The sequence below is a fragment of the Choloepus didactylus genome, chromosome 8, assembly GCF_015220235.1.
Source record: "Choloepus didactylus isolate mChoDid1 chromosome 8, mChoDid1.pri, whole genome shotgun sequence".
Classification (NCBI taxonomy): Eukaryota; Metazoa; Chordata; class Mammalia; order Pilosa; family Megalonychidae; genus Choloepus; species Choloepus didactylus.
In genome coordinates this window covers 50,283,133-50,303,855 of record NC_051314.1, presented here as the reverse complement: position 1 = coordinate 50,303,855, position 20,723 = coordinate 50,283,133, and the positions used below count along the sequence as shown (strand labels likewise).

At 36.6% G+C, this 20,723-nt stretch overlaps 1 protein-coding gene across 2 annotated transcripts in view; it reads left to right on the top strand.

Moving 5' to 3' along the window:
• Positions 1 to 20,723, top strand: part of OTOGL (otogelin like) — a 195,608-nt gene that overhangs the window by 109,168 nt on the left and 65,717 nt on the right. For both annotated transcript variants that reach the window (XM_037846713.1, XM_037846712.1), the window contains 5 exons: positions 4,915 to 5,064; positions 7,254 to 7,373; positions 13,543 to 13,659; positions 14,825 to 14,981; positions 15,614 to 15,640. In XM_037846713.1, coding sequence (XP_037702641.1) covers positions 4,915 to 5,064; positions 7,254 to 7,373; positions 13,543 to 13,659; positions 14,825 to 14,981; positions 15,614 to 15,640 — 571 coding nt within the window. The remainder of the gene's footprint in view (positions 1 to 4,914; positions 5,065 to 7,253; positions 7,374 to 13,542; positions 13,660 to 14,824; positions 14,982 to 15,613; positions 15,641 to 20,723) is intronic.

Below are 20,723 nucleotides of genomic sequence, written 5' to 3'. Positions count from 1 at the left end.
AAATCAAGGCCTCATCAAGGCAATGCTTTCTCCCAGAACACTGTTGCATTCTGGGGCTGGCTACCAGCAATCCCTGCTCCTTGGCTTTTCTGTCACATGGTAATGTACATGGCAGCTTCTCCTGGCTTCTCCCTTCTCTTCCAGGTTCTGGTTGATATTCAGCTTCTGGCTGCTCCTTCTGGCTTTCTTTCTCTTTGGACCTCTTCTGTAAGGCTTTCAGTAGTACATTCCCCATCCTGATTGAGCTTGGCCACATCTTAACTAAAGTAACCTACTCAAAAGGTCCTATTTACAGCAGTAACATCCACAAGAATGGATAAGTTTAAGAACATGTTTTTCTGAAGTATGTAGCTCCTATCCACCATAGGAGCCTATACAGTTAAAAATAAAAACAAGTTTCATTCATTAATTCTTCTGTAATGCCTACTGCATATCAAAAAAGTGTGCTATGTATTGGGCTATAACAGTGAAAAGACATTGGACTTGCCTTTAAGGAATTTACACTCAGGAAGAGGGATGTATTCATCAAATGAGAATGTGCAGTGTATGATGTGCTATGTCAGGGGTATGCATAGGTTGATATGGGAACCCCTTGGAGGGACACCTGATGATGCTTTGGATGCTTAGGGTAGTGGTTGAGAACATAGACCCCGGAGTAAGTCAGCACTGACTTGGAATCCCTGTTCTATCACCTGCTAGCTGTATCACATGGGGAAATTTACTTAAGCAAGAGTTTTTCCATCTGTAAATTTGTGCTAATTACAGAATCTACTTCTTAAATTCTCATGAGAATTAAATTAGATAATGAATTTGAAGTAATAGCTCTTTCTCCTTTTCGACCCTCCTTTTTGAAGGCTCAGAAGTCGTGTTCTGGATGAAATGATGTTTGAGTAGAGACTTAAAGGATGAGTAGGTATTAGCCAGGTGAAGGGAGGGAGTATGATGGCAATTAATATAGAGGAATGATCATATTCAAAGGTGCAGAGTTGAAAGGTAGGATGGCATTTTGGGAGAATGGCAAGTGGTTAAGTTTGGTTGAAGCATAGCATATGGAGATGATGGAGAGAGGGTGTGGCAAAGAGAATCAGGGATAAGTGACCTGATTGTAACACAGGAGTATAAGGGGAAAGGCAGTAGAAAAGGAGGCTGGGTCCAGGTCCAGACCATGGAGCATAATGAACAGCATAAAACACTTGAATTTTATTTTAAACATAAGAAATTTTGGAGCGGGAAGTGATATATCTGACAAATGACCATTAAAAAAATAACCTCTTTTCTGAGATTTTAGAGCAGTGTTTCTCAAAATTTGGTCTTCAAACTTCTGCATTAAAATCATCTGGAGTATTTGATGTAAGTGCTGGTTTCTGAGCCCTGCTTCAGTAATTGGAATCCCTGGGGTTAAGAATGAAAATCAACATTTTTAATGGGACCCCAAGGTAATTCTTCTGCACACAAAAGTTGGAGAACCATTGCCTTGGAACTTACATCATTCAGTCAGAACATTGAGACCGGTCCAGCAGCACTTAAGCTTTGGGCAAAGCAGAGTTTCCACAGGCATCTTGACATCTTTTTGAAGTAATTACAGCAGTTTGTCATAGCCATCAGTTGGGTATTCATTTACAGGTGAAGGTCCTCTCTGAGAATAAGAATGTGTTAAAAAGAACTTAAGGGAAATATTGAATGTGCTTGTAGAGAGAGTTGACACATTTTTGAAGTGGTAATTACATCTCGTAACTTTCAATTTCCAATTTTCACCTGAATGCAGGTGTTGATGAATCTTCTATATAGAGATTGTAAAGTATGAAGTAAAATTCAGGAAAGTCATATAAATAGTTTGATCCTGGCAAATCCCCAGGTAACATTTTTTTTCCTCAAACATCAAAAGTGAAAATAAGTACCATTTATTTTATGACAGATGGTGTGCTCATCCAGAGGTAGAAAAAATTGTAAATGTTCAATTCTAATGTTACCAAATATGTAAGATGCCAATATTTTATTAATTCGTTTAAGCTTCACTTAAAATGTTTTTCCAAATTTCTCAGTTATAGAAACATAACTAGAACTTGTTTAAAGTATTATAATTCTCAAATTTCTCAGTTATAGAAACATAACTAGAACTTGTTTAAAGTATTATAATTCTCATCTGAAGTGGCAATCCCTATTTTGGGCCAGTTTTTAATATTTCATTCATCTAATGAGAAGCATTCATCTCTGTTTGAACAAAGGGGATTGTCTTTTTTGTAGTAAACTGTCCTTTGTAATAAAAATCAAGGATTTTACCTATAAAGACAAACAGAAAAGGTGTACTTTTGCATAGGAAATCTAAACCAAGCTGAAGGAAGTCTAATAATAAGCAGCCTTATCCATAAAATCCATTTTGTGCCCAAAGTGTATCTCAGCCATCTCAGAGTGTATTTTGAGTAGTAATAGGAAAATATATGAAAGAATTGTCAAGGAGCTATAAGTCACAAATAGTCCACTTACCTTTTTAAATTATTACTGATCATGTTGGAAGGTGAGAACTGTGAACAGGCTAGTGCAGGAATATGCCAAAATTATATGTCATACCCTGATGAAGAAGCTGAGGATACCACCATAAACTTGACAAAGTACCTCTTTCAAGGAGCTAGCATGCAAGTGGAGGAGAAAGATAGACACTAAGGTTAAAGATGAACTAGACAGTGGAAAGGTACTGAAAAGTGAAATGAAAACAATAAAAATAGGCTCTATGACAGAGAGTGACTTGGGGGCAGCACTGGCTGCACAACATGTGGGGCCAAGTGCAAATGAAAATGTGAGTCCCCTTATTCAAAACAGGAAAAATCTTTTGTTTCCTTTCTTTTGTAGTCTCTCTTGACCTGTGGTGGTGTTTTTCTCATTTGCTACTTAATGCAGTCCTCACCTGAGCACAGGGATACTCTCTGGATGAGTGTGGACTTGTAGGCTGGTCCCCAACCCTCGCCATGCCTGCATCTGGGCCTTCCCTGGGAAGGAGGACAGCAGTGGTCACAGGGTGGAGGAAGGGAAGTGAATGGCATAGAACCCATCCTGGGGAGATGGAGAGGCAGTGGGAGGTAGAAAGGCATCTTAGTTGAGGCTCCAGTCCCCCAGTGCATGCTCCGTTTTCACTTACAAAGCACAAATTGAAAGATAAAATTACTAAAATTTCAAGATGACAAGTACAGAGCATAAACCCCATATGTGAGGCCCTCTTCTGAGCATGGGGCTCCTGTCAATGCACTGGTGTTAGACCTATCAAGCCAGCCCTAGCTGAGGGTGAGAGTTCTGCTTTAAGTGAGAAGTCTCTTGGAAAGGATTTGGGTCACAGTCAATGGGGATAGGACAACCATACAAAGATCTGGGAGAAGAAGGTTCCAAGCAGAAGGAATACCAAGTACTAGACTTGAGTTAAGGAAAAGCTTGGTAATTATGAAGAAAAGAAGGACGACCCAAGCAGAGCCGGGGCTTGGTCTATGAGGGTGGGGAATTGTGGAGTGAAAGGAAGTTTAGGTAGGTCAGTTAACAATATACAGAGTTTTGGTTTTGCCCAATATATACTGTTACATGTATGTTCTCTATATATTTTTTCCTCCCTCTCTTTCTCTATATGCATACACATACACATAAGTCTAATTTATGGAGCACCTATTATATGAAAAGCCTTGGTCTAGGAGACTGCAAACTCTTTATGGATATACTTTAATTCATGTAATTTGCTCTATGAATACTTATAAAAATGTCCACTGTACGATAGTATTTCCAAACTGTGCTTTTGTTATTACTTGGGGGAGAATAATAACCAAAAAATTCCATATTTCTTTTCAATTTTCATTCTGCTTCTGGATAAATTTGTTTTAATAATTTTGTTTTAACTATGTGATTTTCAAGTTATGAAATTTAGTTTCTAGGTCACAATCAGGGTTGCCGTATCTAGGGTATAGCTCCTGCTCACGAAGAATATTGCATATTCTCACTTTAGGTTAAAGGTACACTAATTGTTTCTCAGTAGGCTCCATCTCTAGTCTCTCCCTGCTTTATCCTTTCCAGCACATAAATTATTTTTAAAAATATACAAATATGATTTGTTCTAACCTTGATTGACTTCATTTTGCACATGGAATTAACAGCCCTTGACTGTATGGGTGAATCAGTGGCAAAATGTCTCAGACTGCACTCCATTACGTAGTCTATACTCAATATCTTCTGTTGTTCTCCTTAGTCCTGAACAAATTGTGGCATTTCCTGCCCCTAAATCTTTATTCAAGCCATTGCATTTGTTTGGAATGTTTTTTTCTCCATTCTTATTCCCAGCCCTATATACCTTACCATGTATGGCCTCTTAACATATGAGTTCATGTGCTGCTTCCTGCAAGAAGCTTTTCTATGTCCCTCTGATGAAAATTCATCTCCCTTTCTGTACCTTTGTTTTTGAATTATCAAACTGGAGTGAGAACTCTTGGAAGGAACACAGAACTCTGTTCAAGAAATATATGAGGAAGCCAGTAGTTTGCTTTCATGCTCTCACTACCAGAAATAAGGACAGGGACACATTTCTCTCTTTTGAAGGCAAGGTCATTCATTTGTCCCAAATTATAGTATTCATACTAATGTAGAATTTCTTCTTCAGCGGAAATAGTCCATTAACGTCTTCTAACCTTGTTGAACCTTGTTTATGTTCTCCATAACTGAAATACCGTCTTTCCCTTTGCCCATTTATCCAGGTTGAGCCCTTCTACCAGTTTGTGTTTGGTTATCTATTTTTATGTATTTCCTCTTTTTATGCATTCCTACAGAATTCAGAAAGACATGACCTATGAACATACTTCTTGTTGGATATTAATTCATTTTATATAGTTTTGTTCCATAGAACAAGAAATGCATTTTTTTATTATTATTATTATGTTCTTTTTAAAGAAACAATCAGTTTTTTTCCTGGAAAATAAACCAACGTACCAGCTTTGGAAGGCTGGTTACTACATGGTAATATACTTTCCAGAGAAAGATATCACTATTCTTTGGGATAAAAAGACAACCATTCATATCAAGGTTGGACCACAATGGAAGGTAGGTCAACTTGTGACCCAATTGATACGCAAGAAAAAAAATACATTTTATGTTGGTTGTTTTATGAAAATAAAATGATTGAAGATTTTCTTTAAAAATTAGGTTATATTTTTAGAATAATAACCCATACCCTTGCAAAGCACAACTTTACCAAATAGTATACAATATTTACATACAGTTCTTTATGTCTTTAGCCTTACAGTATCCAGTTTTCCAAAGCATTGATATGTGATCTGTTTGTAATATAGTTAGATTCATTTGTCATAGCCCACATTCCACATTTCCCTGCACATTCTACATATATTTTTAAAGTTTATATACTGAAAACCTTACTCTTATGGTATTTTGACAAATGCATGGAGTCACGTATCCACCACCTCAATTCTATATAGAACAGATCAATCACCTCAAAATTCCCTCATGTTGCCCTATATTGTCAACTCCTACCTCTAACCCCTAACCACTGTCAATCACTGAATTTATTTTCCATCCCTTTAGTTTTGTCTTTTCAAGGTATTGTATGAATGGAATCATACAATATGTAGCTCTTTGTGTCTAATTTCTTCAACTTGGCAAAACACATTAAGCATTCATCCCTATTGTTATGTTAATTAGTAGTTACTTCCCTTTCTTTTGCTGAGTAGTATTCTGTTATGTGGATGTACCATAGTTTATTTATCCATTCATGGATTGAAGAGCCCATCTGGGTTAGTTACAATTTTAAGTGGTTTATATATTAAATTGTTTTAAATACAGTTTTTTGTTAAACATTGTTATTAAATATTGTTAGATATTTGTTCATTGTTTTAAATATTTAAAAATTGATGAAAAACTTTAAATTTATTTTTAAATGTTTTTTGAAGCTTTGATATATTTGACAAAATCCAGTTCATTTGAAATTGAGATTGAGGCTCATGGGTATAACTTGTAGCAATTGGAGAAAAATTTAGATAGCAACAACATAGTCTAATAAGTATATGTAAATATACATTTAAAAAGACTTTAATGTGCTGTAAATTTAAGGTATGATTGAATATTGAAGTCATTATGTTCAGCCTGAAGGGGGGATAAAGCCCAAAGATCTATTAATGAGTATTTGCTGGCATCTTGCCTTTCTTTGATGAGGCTGAAATAGCCTGTAATTATTGCTATACTTCTTCAACATCATTCTCTGCCATTCTCCATCATATATCTTCCTTTCCCTACAAATTAGCCATCTTCTCTTACTGCTGCCTCAGCTTTTGGATGACCACTGGTGGAAGTGGCCAGTGTCCTTGAATGGTTGTTGAAGCTTCTGAGAACAGAGGCCTCATGGTAGGCAGTGACCATGGCAATCAAAATCTTGGGGTTATTGTCTGCTTTGCTGGAGACATGTACAACCCACTTCACCATTAATGAAGGGTTGCATTTCATTCTTCAGAACACAAAGAGAGTTCAGTATGTTTAAATTCAAGGTTTTAAGGAAGAGCTCCAAAGGTTTTGGAAGATTGTTCATCCCTGCACACTTAGTCCTCCTTCTCCACCTAAAAGCGAAAGTGTCATATTATTTTGAGAAAACCCAGTGAGCATTGTTGATGTGAATTAAAGTAACCATTCCACAACCATAACAACCTTTATAAAAATTAGATAAAATCAGAATCTAGACTAGAATTTGGATTTCATTTATTGTGTCCCACGGTAGAATGATTTATGAATATCAAAGTTAACATTTTCTTTAAAAGCTATTTTTTAAATGCTTGTCTTTTTGAAGTATGGCATAAAAAATATATTTGCTATTTCAGCATTCATAGTGCTACAAAACCTTAAACATAGTAGGAGGTGGGCCTTTCATCATTAAAAAATGTATATAAAAGTATATACATAAATTGGACACTCACATATATGTATATATTATGTTTATACTACACTTTTCCAAATTACTTATCTTATTAGGTGTATCAATGTATGATGCTGTTAAGTATGGACAGATAAAATTTGGGGGATGGTAAGATATTTTTGAGAATTTAAAATAATTAATAAACATAATTAAATATCAAAAACCACTTTCTTTAAACATTTTTTTTTTAAAAACATTGCTATGGAAATTTTGGAAAAGTATATTTTAAATCTTTCAAAAGTTGTAGTGATTATGAATCCTTAAATGTTAAAGCGAATATAGAATATTTCATGGTAATTTTCTCTTCCTTTAGAACAAATTATCAGGATTATGTGGGAACTTTGACAAATGTACTTCAAATGATATGACCACATCTAACAACCTGGAAGTGAGGAATGCACAGGTATTTGGAGATAGCTGGGCATTAGGACAAGTAAGTTAAACATATGTATTTTAGAACTAAACAAATCTATTTTAGTATATTTATTCCTAGAATGCTTTATTCTTACAGGGCAATATATTTAGATAATGTTAGTTTTAGTAATATTTGTATAGTAACTTAAAGTTAAACTACTTTCACAATTATCTTCTCATTTAATTCTTGTGACAACCTTATGAAGTAGAGGTGATTATCTCTATCTTATAGACGAGGAAATTAAAACTCAGGGAAGTTAAATAACCTGTTTAATATTATATTGTATTATATTGTATTATATCACATTATATTATATTACATAATATAATATTATATTATATTATATTATATTATATTATATTATATCATATTATTATGTAACCAGAAAGTAGTAGAGGTGAAATATAAACTTACATTTTCTTCATCAAAACATCTGTATCTCTAAGGATGATAAAACTATTGCCATCTCAAAGCAAGGAATAAATAAAGGAAGAATTTTCCAACATTTGTTTTCTAGAACACTTTCATGCTATTACAGTTACATGAAAAACAATGGTGAGAGAGGAATTTGTTTTCAACTATGGGAAAGGTTTGAATAAATTCAGTTAGACTACTTTTCTGAAGGATTTTTTGCTCTGAAAATTAAATTGTGCATCTAAAGGAGGGATCTGTTTGAAGAATTCAGGAAACAAATCAAATTGGGAATTCGTCTGCTCTTTTCTTCTATATTTTTTTAACCCATTTTTTTCTATTTCACTGAAAAGAGTGTTCTCAACCACAAATTCCTGATTAGTTACTATTTCATTACTTGCTTACCTACTTTGACTAATTTGCCTAAATGTCTAAATCTCTTTAAAAAATAAAGTGAGGCTGGGATAAAATTTTTACTCCATCCAGGAAAATTTGAGCAGTATAGTCCAGACTGGTCTAAATTTTAGAGTATAAAGATTTTATTTTTTAAATATAAGGATATCTACTATATTGAGAGAGACAAAAGCCTTTTAATTATAACTACCAAATATCTTGTCTGTTTAGAATTTTTTGGAAAAGCTATTTTACAGTTATCTTATTTGTAAATTAATTAAGGAATAACTAATTTCAAATCATACTTAAATATTCAGACTGAACAAATAATTCTAACTCCCCTAAAATGACTTTTTCCTTTTCATATCCAATGGGCAAAGCTAAACATCAAATCATTTTTTTAACTAACCAAGTTTTCTTTAGAACTTAATGTTTTCCATGTCATACAAATAATACATATAAAACACAGCTTCCTCCCACCTTAGGAATTTAGAATCCAGGTTAGTAAGTGATGCAGAAAAAACAACAATGAAATAAAGTGAGATAGGTGCTTCAATAGAGATGCACATAAAGTGTGGGTCATGGTGGTCAGTGGAAGTTTCCTGAAGAAGGTGTCCCTAACGAAAATCCAGTAAGATCTATAGGCAAGTGAAGATTATGGGAAAGAGTACAACAGGGGAAGGAGAGAGTAGCCATTGCAATGGCATCAGGAAAAGATTGTGATATCTGAAGGGAATTTTAAAAAAGTATAATATGATTGGGTGTTGGGTTTGAGGTAAGGGATGACTGGAATGCAAAGAATAGAGCTTCTTGATTCAAGGACTGGGTTCTGGACTAAAGATTCAAAGGCCAGTGTGGAGTCTCTGAAAATCAAGCTAGAAATATCAGATCAGTGGAGCTTTAGAGATTCTATAAATTTGAGAGATATTAAAATCATCAGTCTCTGTGGGAACATTGCATTGGGAAGGATGAATGTGATGATACAAGGGAGTCTCATTACTGGCTTCCTAGGTAGCTGCTGCTGCTCTTCCTTGTGGCAGAGCAAGAACAACAGTTTTATGGGTGGTGGGGGAGAAGGAGAGCAGCACAGCAGTCGAGAGATAAGTACAGTTTGGGATGTTTTGAGAGACAAGCAACTGAGTAATATTTAGATGGAGACTTCCAGGTTTGAAATTCAGGAGAGGGATTTGATTTGGAGTTATAGATTTGATAGTTATTAGTGTATACAGGTTGTTGAAGCCAGGGCAAGAATAAGAAAAATAGAGGTTTGAGGATCAAACTGTGAGGAGAATTAAAATATACGGGAAAGAGGAGGAAGAAGATTAGGGGGCAGCTGTCAACAAGGTAGGAGGAAAACCAGCAGAAAATGGTGCCACCAAGGCCAAAGGAGGAGACACTCATAAGAAGAGCAAAGTATGAAATTGAATCAAAGGTAGAGAAAAGGCAAATGAAAATCTGCCTTTATATTTAGTAATGAAGAGATCTTTAGTGACCTTTTCCAAGACAGTTTCAAAAAATGTTATGGAGCAGGCAGAGGTCAAATTGCTAAGCATTTGGGAGGCGAGGCTGTAGACACTGGAGTATACAGAATTCCTCAGAAAATGGATTGTGATGGAAATGATAGAAGTAAAAATTAAGGGAAAGAGGGTCACTTGCTCATGTCATTTTTTAAGTCAAGTAAATGTTATATTTTAAGACAATTTAAAAATCATGTACTGGAGAGAAGGAGCTAAGATGGTGGCATAGAGAGGAGTAGAAGCTAGTTAGTCCCCCTGGAACAACTAATAAACAACAGAAACAGCTAGTAAATAAACTGGAATAACTGCAGGGAGACAAACATGACTGTCCACTCATCATACACCAACCTGAATTGGGAGGAATGCCCAAGATCACAGCATAAAATCTGTAAGTAAAAACTGCAGATCTGAGCAGAGAGTGCCTCCCTCACAGAAGCCTCACAGTGCTAGAGAGCAGCACTCTCTAAACAAGCAAATATACTCAGCCCAGCTCCAACTGGGGTTTTAATGTTAACCACTCAATACAGACTGCGAATCCCCAACAAGCAGACAGAGGTTTTTGGTGATGACTGACCTTGGATAGCCAGGGGATGTATCTGTCTCAGGACGGGGAGCCCAAAGAATTGGGTGCTATCTCCGGCCGATGGGTGAATCTGGGGACTGAAGACTGACCCTGAAAAGGGGCTTTCAGTCCCTTTCTCTCTCTTTCAACCCAACCTGGGCAGCTCAGTGGAGAAAGCCTCAACCATTTTCAGCTCACAGTGCTCTGCAGTAGAGAAAGCCTCAGCCATTTTAAACTCATAGCACTCTGACCCAGACAAGGGTGGAGATAGCAGAGTCAGAGAAACAAATAATCTGTTTATATGCAAATGACCTCTCTCTAGGGCACATATCTTCCCAAGAGGAAAGAGGGGGGGCCCAGCTCTACTACCCGCCTTCCATTCAGAACCAGATCCCAGAGCCTGGGGGAAAACAGCCACATGCCACACCTCCTTACACCAGTCTGGAGTGACAGGCTGATGGGTGCCACCTGCTGGGCAGAAAAGCACAGGGTGTGTCAATTCTCTAAGACACACCATCAGGGAAACTGGATACTGAATATTTCCTCCTTCTCAGATCTGAGCCTGCTCTCATCTGGGAAAACCTGATTGTGGTGGCCAAGGAGGTCAGATGCCTAGACAACAGAAAAATACAACCTACACTAAGAAAAATGAAGTTATGGCCCAAGTCAAAGGAACAAACTTACACTTCAGCTGAGATACAGGAATTGAAGCAACTAGTGGTAAATCAATTCAAAAAGTTTAGAGAGGATATGACAAAAGAGATAAAGGCTATAAAGAAAACACTGGGTGTACATAAGGCAGAAATTGAAAGTTCAAAAAAACAACTGGCAGAATTTATGGAAATGGAAGGCACAACACATGAGACAGAAGACACAATGGAAACATACAACAGCAGATCTCAAGGGGCAGAAGAAAACACTCAGGAACTGGAGAACAAGGCACCTGAAAGCCTACACACAAAAGAACAGAGAGAGAAAAGGATGAAAACATATGAGCAACATTCCTAGGAACTTAAGGACAAAACAAAATACAAGAATGCACATATCATTTGTCCCAGAAGGAGAAGAGAAGGGAAAGGGTGCAGAAGCAATAATAGAGGAAATAATCAATGAAAATTTCCCATCTTTTATGAAAGATATAAAATTACAGATCCATGAAGTGCAGCATAGTCCAAACAGAATAGATTTGAATAGGCCTACACCAAGACACCTAATAATCAGATTATCAAACGTCAAAGACAAAGAGAGAATCCTGAAAGCAGCAAGAGAAAAGTGATCCACCACATACAAAGGAAGCTTAATAAGACCATGTGCGGATTTCTCAGCAGAAACCATGGAGGCAAGAAGGAAGTGGTGTGATATATTTAAGATACTGAAAGAGAAAAACTGCTAACCAAGAATCCTATATCTGGCAAAACTGTCCTTCAAATATGAGGAAGAATTCAAAATATTCTCGGACAAACAGACAATGAGAGAGTTTGTTATCAAGATACCTGCACTACAGGAAATACTAAACGGAGTGCTACAGACTGATAGGAGAAGACAGGAGTGAGAGGTTTGGAACACAATTTTGGGAGATGGTAGCACAGCAATGTAAGTACACTGAACAAAGATAACTATGAATATGGTTGAAAGAGGAAGATAGGAGCATGTGGGACACCAGAAGAAAAGAGGAAAGATAAAGACTGGGACTGTATAGCTCAGTGAAACCTAGAGTGTTCAACAATTGTGATAAAATTTACAAATGTGTTTTTTCATGAGGGAGAACACACGAATGTCAACCTTGCAAGGTGTTAAAAATAGGGAGGTATTGGGGTAAAACACAATCAATGTAAACTAGAGAATATAATTGACAGAATCATTGTTTTATGCTTCCTTTAATGTAACAAAGGCAATATACCAAGGTAAAAGCAGATAAGAGGGGGAATAAGGGAGGGGTGTGAGACTCTTGGCATTGGTGGTGTTGTCTGACTCTTTATTCTACTTTGATCTAAGGTTGTCTTTCCTTTTGCTGCTTCTTAGCTGTCATGTTTTCTCTCTCTCTCTCTGTCTCTCTCTCTTTTCTTTTTCTTTTGCCTCTCTACTTTCTTTGACTCTTCCTCCTGCTTTGTGGAAGAAATGTAGATGTCCTCATATAAATAGTGGTGAGGGTGGTCAACACATAAATATGTGACTGTACAGGGAACCATCAATTGTTTACTTAGGATAGAATGTATGGCGTGTGAAAAAAACCATCTTAAAAAAAATGGGTTGATGACAAAACCTTGAGGGCAATATGTTGAGTGAAATAAGCCAGACATATAAGGACAAATATTGCAGGGTCTCACTGATAGGAACTAATTATAATATGTAAACTCATAGACATGAAATATAAGTTACCAAGATATAGAACGAGGCTAAAGAATGGGGAGTAGTTGCTCAGTATGAGTAGAACGTTCAACTAGGATGACATTAAATGTTTGGAAATGAACAGAGGTGATGGTAGCACATTGTGAGAATAACTTAACAGTGCTGAATGGTGCTTGAATGTGGTGGAAAGGGGAAGCTCAGAGTCACATATGTCACCAGAAGGAAAGTTGGAGGTTAAAAGATGGGAATGTATAAAACAGTAAGCCTTGTGATGGGCTATTGTCCGAGATTAACTGTACAAATTCTAGAAATCTCTTTCATGAACCGAAACAAATGTATGACACTACAACTAGAAGTTAATAAGAGAGGGGCATATAGGGAAAAAATATACACCTATTGCAAGCTACAGTTAGTAGTATTTCAACATTCTTTCATCAACAGTAACAAATGTACTATACCAATACTATGAGTCAACAATGGAGGGGGCTAGTTAGGGATATGGGAGGATTTGAGTTTCCTTTTCTTTTTTTTTTTCTTCTTTGTCTTTATTTCTTTTCTGGAGTAATGAAAATGTTCTAAAAATTGAACAAAAATTAATTGTGATGATGGGTGCACAGCTGTGTGATGGTACTGGGGCAATTGATTGTACACTTTGGATCTTTAGATAATTGTATGGTATGTGAACAATCACAATTAAAAAAAATCATTTACCTCCATTCTATCTCTAAAATTGCCATGGTTTTGGTGTTATGTTTAGTTGCCTTCAAAAATAATATATGCCGTTAACTGTGAGTTAGCTGAGAGCAGGTGGTTTAGGCAAAACTTGTCTAAAAGGATAAGAATGTATTAGGTGCAGTTGAGGAGGACAAAGTTAAGTAGGTAACTCTGGTTTCAGCTTCAGACATCACCCCTTTAACAACTTTCTTTTTTCTTTTTCTCTTAATTTTTTTAATAGTGTGAAACCCTAATTGAAACAGTTAAACCCTGTGAAGCACATCAAAACAAATTCCCTTATGCTAAAAGAGAATGCTCCATTTTGTACAGCGATATTTTTGCTCCTTGTCGCAATGTGGTAAATGAATACTTTACTAAACTCTCAAATGTAAAGAGGTATTGCTGTATCTATAATACTGAGATGAAGAAGGCAAATAATTCAGCTACTTATTGGCTTTTCAGGTGTACTACTTAACAGTTGTTAGGAGGACAAATATGTTTTTCTGTTGAAGTGATGAATTTAGTTGATTTTCTCATTTCCCTCATCTCACCTTATTTAACACCTTAATTTGTGCATAACATTTGTAGTAGTCTGTGTTAATTTATAAAGTGTTTTTTATATACATAATCATGATCAAAGGCAAATGTAAAGTAGTTAGCTGGTGTTAATTGTTTTGTCTGTGGTTCTGGAATTGAGAGGGAGGGTCTGACTGCAGACATAGAATTATAATTTGAGGTGATTAAACGCATCTCAGAAAATTATTCAAATACAGTTTATTAGATGGTAACATATGATACATTCCTGCACTCAGCATTTCTGCATCCCAACTTATGCCATGCCAACTTACTACTATTTTCAAACCTACTTCGTAATTCTTAATGAGTCACTTCTGAGAACAATTAGTTGCTCTATGCAGGAGGAGTGGATTTCTGGAGGTAAATCTCTCATTGATTATGTTCATCTGTCTTCAGAGAACATTGCCAAATGGGTATTATTCTCCTTTATACAAGATTCAGTTTAAAGTATTACTATTGCTACGTTTAAAATGGCTTTAGAAGCACATCCCAAGATAGAATATAATTTATTTAGAAGTTTAACTTAAGCTACTTTACAACATAATTCTAGCTCCCAAAAGAAATTTTGAAAAGTTTAAGATGTTTGTAAAATTCAAGTAAAAGTACAATCAGAAGAAGAATATGCTCTTTTAATGTCTTTATGAATATGCCAATAATTAAACAATGAACTTCCAAAAATATTAATTTTTTAAATAGCAGATATTTATATTTATTCATTAATCATATTACTTGTTCTGATGGTTTTTTGATATTACATTTTCCCGGTAGATTCTTTTCTCCTTCAGGCAATAGAGAAGTCTAAAACATTGAAAACTCCCTAAGTGCAGTGTTAAACTAATAGTAGCAAATTTTGAAAACATAGAAATTAATTTTCTTTTCGAGGGCTGAATTTAGTCAAATGTAGTCAATAGTTACTGAAATTAAATTATGTTTCACTTCATTTTCAGATTGATGTTACTTCTTTTGCCAAAAATTGTCACGAAGACACATGTAACTGTAATCTTGGTGGAGATTGTGAATGCTTATGCACAAATATAGCAGCGTATGCATACAAATGTTGTCAGGAAGGGGTGGCAATTCATTGGAGATCATCTACTGTTTGTTGTGAGTACTCAGAACATTATTAGTTGAGAACCTTATAAGGAGGTCCACATTAATTGTTGTTTTGTCATAGAACTAATGCCCTGAAATATTGAAATCGAATTTATCTATGACAGTAAATTTTTATATTCTTTTTGCTATGCAGATAAATTGTAGTATAGCAAAAGGATTAGTAAAAAGAAAAATTTGAGATAATTTTTTTGTTGTGTGTTTGTTGTCACTGAAGCATTTGTGTTAGAGCATTTATAAATCATCCTCAGGGAAGATGTTTATGACTCCAGTCCTCTTATGCATGTACAGTTTTACTGATCTGATGGTAAATTATTTTTTTAAAAGTCATCTTAGATTTGCTTTCATATTTGACTCTTTAAATTTTAATTTTACTTATGTAGGTGGTAAATCATCTGAAGAACAGATTTTGATTTTAACAATATCAGTTTTACATTTCTAAATTTACAGGTGTATTTGCCAAACTATAAAATAATTGTATTGAATTTAAGTTCCCAAGCATTGATGTTACTCTATGTTCTTGCATTTGGTCACTGGTAACTATATGGCCATATCTTGTACACATTCAGATAAGTGGTCGGTTTTTTATATAGCTTAAATTTATTTATTCTTTTTTTTCCTTTTAGCCCTTGATTGTGAGTATTACAATGAAGGTATGTGGCATTTTAATAAAGAATATTACCACAGTGTTCTATTAGATGCTTTGTCACATTGAAAGTTTTTGAACAACTTGTGCCTGGAACAAAGTATAAATAATTCATAATTTAGTATATAATTCTATTAAAGCCTTTACTTAATAAAAATTTTCTGAATTTCTAAGTATATTTTGTTAAAATTTATTTCTTGAAAAGTAAAGAGTGTGTAACTCAGTTCCCAACACTTAGGAGGCAATGATATGAATGAATGAATGAATGAAGTCAATTTTTAGGGGAAGGGTATACCTTTTGCCATTATGTGGGTTCTGGTCTTTTAATGTACCATGGAACTTTTTATCATGTCGTGTGATTGCATGTAATTGCCATGGGAATAGCATAAGGAATTTATTTAGCCAGTCTTGTAGCAAGAATAGTTATTTACATATTAACAGATATAGAGAATATTGATATAGTAATAATGAAAATGTCCTAGCCCCACCAGTAAGAAAAGAGAAAGGAAAAGAAAAAAGGAAAGTGAAGTTTTAAGTGAAGTTTTACAGTATAACTGTGATTAACATGAAACACTATCACTAATTTTACAAAACACATTTTCTTTGTTGTAACAAATCAGTAGTTCTAAATTTTATCTGCCAGATTGTCAATATTTATTTAGTACCTTTTACTATTTCACTCTATCAGATTTTCAAAGGTACTTCTCAGTAATAACAGGCAGAAATATTTGAAATGTTTCCAGGTGGATTTTTCTTCCCATCTTGCTTATCTGCTGTGGTCAACACCCCAACTAGCAGATAAGCGACATGCAGATATTTGCTCGAGTCTCATAATAATGTAATAGCTCACTGCAATGCCTGTGTTTTCTCTCCTTGCTGGCCTCAGCCCAATTGTAGTATGGCTATTTCAGTTATTAGAAAAGTTTTTGTCACTTGTTACTATCTCATCAAATGGATCCTTGGAGTAGCTTGGGGTCAGTTGCACTCTCCCTCATATGGTGGGGTAAATGATAGACAAAGTGGGGATGTGGGGAATTAGTAGGATATTGGGAGGTATTTACTTTTAGAATGAGAAAGGATGTGGCTCATACCTTCCTATGCAGAACCATCATCAGTGTAACATATTCAAGCATGTTGGAGCTGGCACAATGACAAAAAGAACAGTAGTTTCTGTGTTTAGAGAGTAAAACTGGATGGAAAAATTATGTTTGGTCTTGATAGCTAGCAGATGTAATTAATAATCTGAATTAATAATACTATAATTTGATTGCTTATGATGTTCAAGGCAATGTGCTAAGCACTTCACTCATAATATCTTATTTACTCTTTCTAACATGCCTATGAGTTTAAATTTTATTAATTTTATTTCATAGATGAGGAAATTGACCCCTATTGAAGTATTCAAATCAGGTCTGCGTGTGATCAAAATTAAAAACTGTTAACCTGTAGATTAAAGTGCCTCAGTCAACAGTCATTTCTCGAATATCCACCAAGTGCATGGTACTGTTCAGTCTTGTCTGTGGATAGACAATGCAGTGTGGTAGATGAATATGTAGGCTTAGAACTCTTTGGAAAGTTTGGAATCAGGTGGATCTGTGTTCTAATTCGGGCCCCAGCATCTACTAGTAGGGTGACTTCTAGGAGGTGATATTTGAGTTAACTGGAATGTGAAATGGAGGCAACCATCCAAGATCCTGGAAGAGAGAGTACCAGGCCAGAGGAACAGAAGATGCTAAGTTTCTAAAATTAGAAAAATTTGGCAGGTTCGTGAAACAAAAAGAAAACCTATGAGACTGGATCTTAGTGAAAAGTGTGAGGAAGGAAGGAGATGACGTCAGAGAGAGGCAGGGGCTAGATCATGTACAGTTTTATTTTATTCTTGTTGCAATGTGTAGTTGAGAGAAAAATGATCTGATTTTAACTTTATTAAAGATTTCTCTGGCTTCTGGTTTGAAGGATGCACTATAGGAGGGAAGAGTGGAGAAAGTGAAAACTGCAGCTGTCCAAGTGAGAAATTGTGAAGGAAGGTGTGCCGGTTTGAATGTATTGTGTCCCCCAAATGCCATTATCTTTGTGGTCTTGTGTGGGGCAGACCCTTGGGTGCTGGTTGGATTTGCTTGGAGTGTGCCCCACCCAGCTGTCGGTGATAATTTTGATGAGATGTTCCCATGGAGGCGTGGCCCCACCCATTCCGGGTGGGCCTTGATCGGTGGAGCTATATAAATGAGCTGACTCGGGGGGAGGAAAGAGAATGCAGCTGGGAGTGATGTTTTGAAGAGAAGCAAGCTTGCTAGAAAGGAACGTCCTGGGAGAAAGCCGTTTTGAGGCCGGAGCTTTGGAGCAGACGCCAGCTGCCTTCCTAGCTAGCAGAGGTTTTCCGGACGCCATTGGCCATCCTCCGGTGAAGGTACCCGATTGCTGAGGTGTTACCTTGGATGCTTTGTGGCCTTAAGACTGTAACTGTGTAGTGAAATAAACCCCCATTTTATGAAAGCCTATCCATCTCTGGTGTTTTGCATTCTGCAGCATTAGCAAACTAGGACAGAAGGGATCCCACTCCGTCCTCTGTGTTCCTGCAAAAGAAAGTTTTATTCTACTCATTTCTAAAGGTTTTTGTAGCATACAAGGTAGTTTCCTACATGACTGTTTTCAGGTATTTCAGGGAGGGTACATTTTTTCCAAAGCCGTAAGGTGTGTTTACATGTCTTTAATCTCAAGGGACAATTTCTTTGGGGCTAGGCGGGAGACAGGAGCACGGAAGGAGCCCAGCAAGAAGCCCTTATCTAAATTGCTGTCTGTCTTCGGACATGCAAAACTTTGGCCTTTTCCCAGCTTGGCACCCGCCTTTAGGCATCCAGAGCTTGGGAAGTGGGCCCACTGTACAATCTATCGAGCCAGGGGACCTTCTGTGTCTCCACATCAAATGATGGAAGCTTAGACGAGAGTGGTAGCAGCAAGGATGGTAAAAGTGTTTGATCTGTATATGACTATGGAAGCAGTTTCAGAGTTTATAGGACTTGTTAATGGATTGGCTCATGAAGTGTGAGAAACAGAAAAGAGTCATGGATGACTCTAAGATGTGTGTCTTAAGCAGCTGATGAAAGGAGTTGCCATCTTCTGAAATGTGAGAGTAGGATGAGATGATTTGGGACTGGAGTTGGGTTCATCTTTAGAGATAACTTTGATATATTTCTTTAATATTTAAATAGAATGGGAAGTTGGTGTATAAGCCTGGAATTAAGGAGAAAGGTCCAAGCTGGAGACAGTCATCTGTGTGGAGATGACATTAGAAACCATAGGATTGCATGATATCACTTAGGGAGAATTCTAGTAAAGATAGATGGGGTCCAAAGATAGAGACCTGAGGCAGCCTGACACTTAAGAGGTTTAGATGGTGAGGAAGAAATAAGACTGAGAAGGAGTATTAATGAGGAGGCAGAGAACAGGAACATGTCTGAGGAAAGAGTGGTCAATAGTGTAAAATGATGCTAAGAGGGAAGGCAAGATGAAGACAAAGATGTAGGTATCTGATGACTTTGATAGAATCTATTTCACAGGAGTAGTTGGGAGGACAGTCTGCTGAAAGAGGATTAAGGAGAGGATAGTGGGTAGGTGGGGATAGCAAAGGCAGAATTGAATTGACACCTGTTCTGAGTGGTTTTGCTGTGAAGGGAAGCAGAAAAAATGGGGCAGAAGCTAGAAGAAATATGGGATCAAGTAATAATATTGTCATGCTTATGCTCAAGAGAATAATTCAGAGTAGAGAAAGAAATTGATGAAGTGATAGTGTAAGGGGATAACTGCAGGGGCAAAGTGCTTGTTGAGGTGAGAGTGGTTGGGATCCAGAACTTAAGCGGAAGGCCTGGCATTAGGTAGGTGCAGGGATATTTCTTCCTTCCCAACAGAATGGGGAGCAGAGGGCATGGGTGCAAATGCAATATGGGTGCAAGGGCAAATAAATCACTGAAAACTGATGGTGGAAGATGATGTAGTTCTTATTTTATGGCTTCTGTTTTCACTATGAGGTAAGAGACTAGGTGATCAGTTGAGAAGTGTGGTATGGAGAGATGAGGCAGAAGAATTGAGAGAAAGTAGAAGGCGTTAATAATATTTTAGTTAGGGAGGAATGAAATTATTAGGGGATTTCTGGCAAGATTGAATATCTATATGATTTTTGTTGTAATAATTTTGGAGATCTAGTCTGCAAGATTGGCTACTTTTCTATAGTTAATTTCAGCTTCTTAGATGCAAGTCTAGGATAGATAGATATTTGGGCTTAAACTTGTTGGGATTTTTCCAGGTGGGAATGACAAAGAGGGATCAGGGCCACCAAGTTAAGGATGTGCAATGGTGTGATTATAGCACCAGACCAAAGAATCTAATCTGGATAAGAAGGAAAGTGAGAACAAGAAAGGGTGATGGAAAGTGAAAAGTAGTAAGGTTTCACTGCGGTTGGAGAGTTATTAAAAAGAGAGTATATGAGGAGTGAGGCAGAAGTACTGCCATTGATGGTTAGAGAGTGAGATTTTAAGGAGATTCTGTTATTGATGATGACAAGACTACGGTTATTCACATGGACCAGAACTTACGAAGTCATGGAAGGATTAATGAGCCTCCCATTTATTGCCTCTGATACTTCATAGTCGCTGATATTTCATCTGATGGTAAATTTGATGTCTTAGTCATTATGGCAGAGTGTCACTCTGCTATGAGAAGCAGAACTGAGTTTCCAATTTGGGACCTTTCAGGGCATGAGATTTGCAATGAGACATCTGAGAGCAGGGTGCTGCGTAATTACGTCCTCAGTAAAGGTGCAGAAGATAGAATTGGAGCCTACTTGTTGCCAAACTTACTTAATGAGCAAAGTATTGTAGTCTAAACTTACTTTAGACTAGTAAGAGGTTCTATGGAGGTATTCATGTTGTCAGTGACAGGACAAAACCCAACCCATGATGGACAAGTTACAGTAACAGTTACAGGAAAGCTAGGCCACCAAAGCGCCCTAATTAATCAGTCCAAAGCATGTTGGATGTCTTGCTGAGCTGGGGAGAGAACTGTCAGTGCAAGCTCTAAATGTCCAAAAGAGTCCA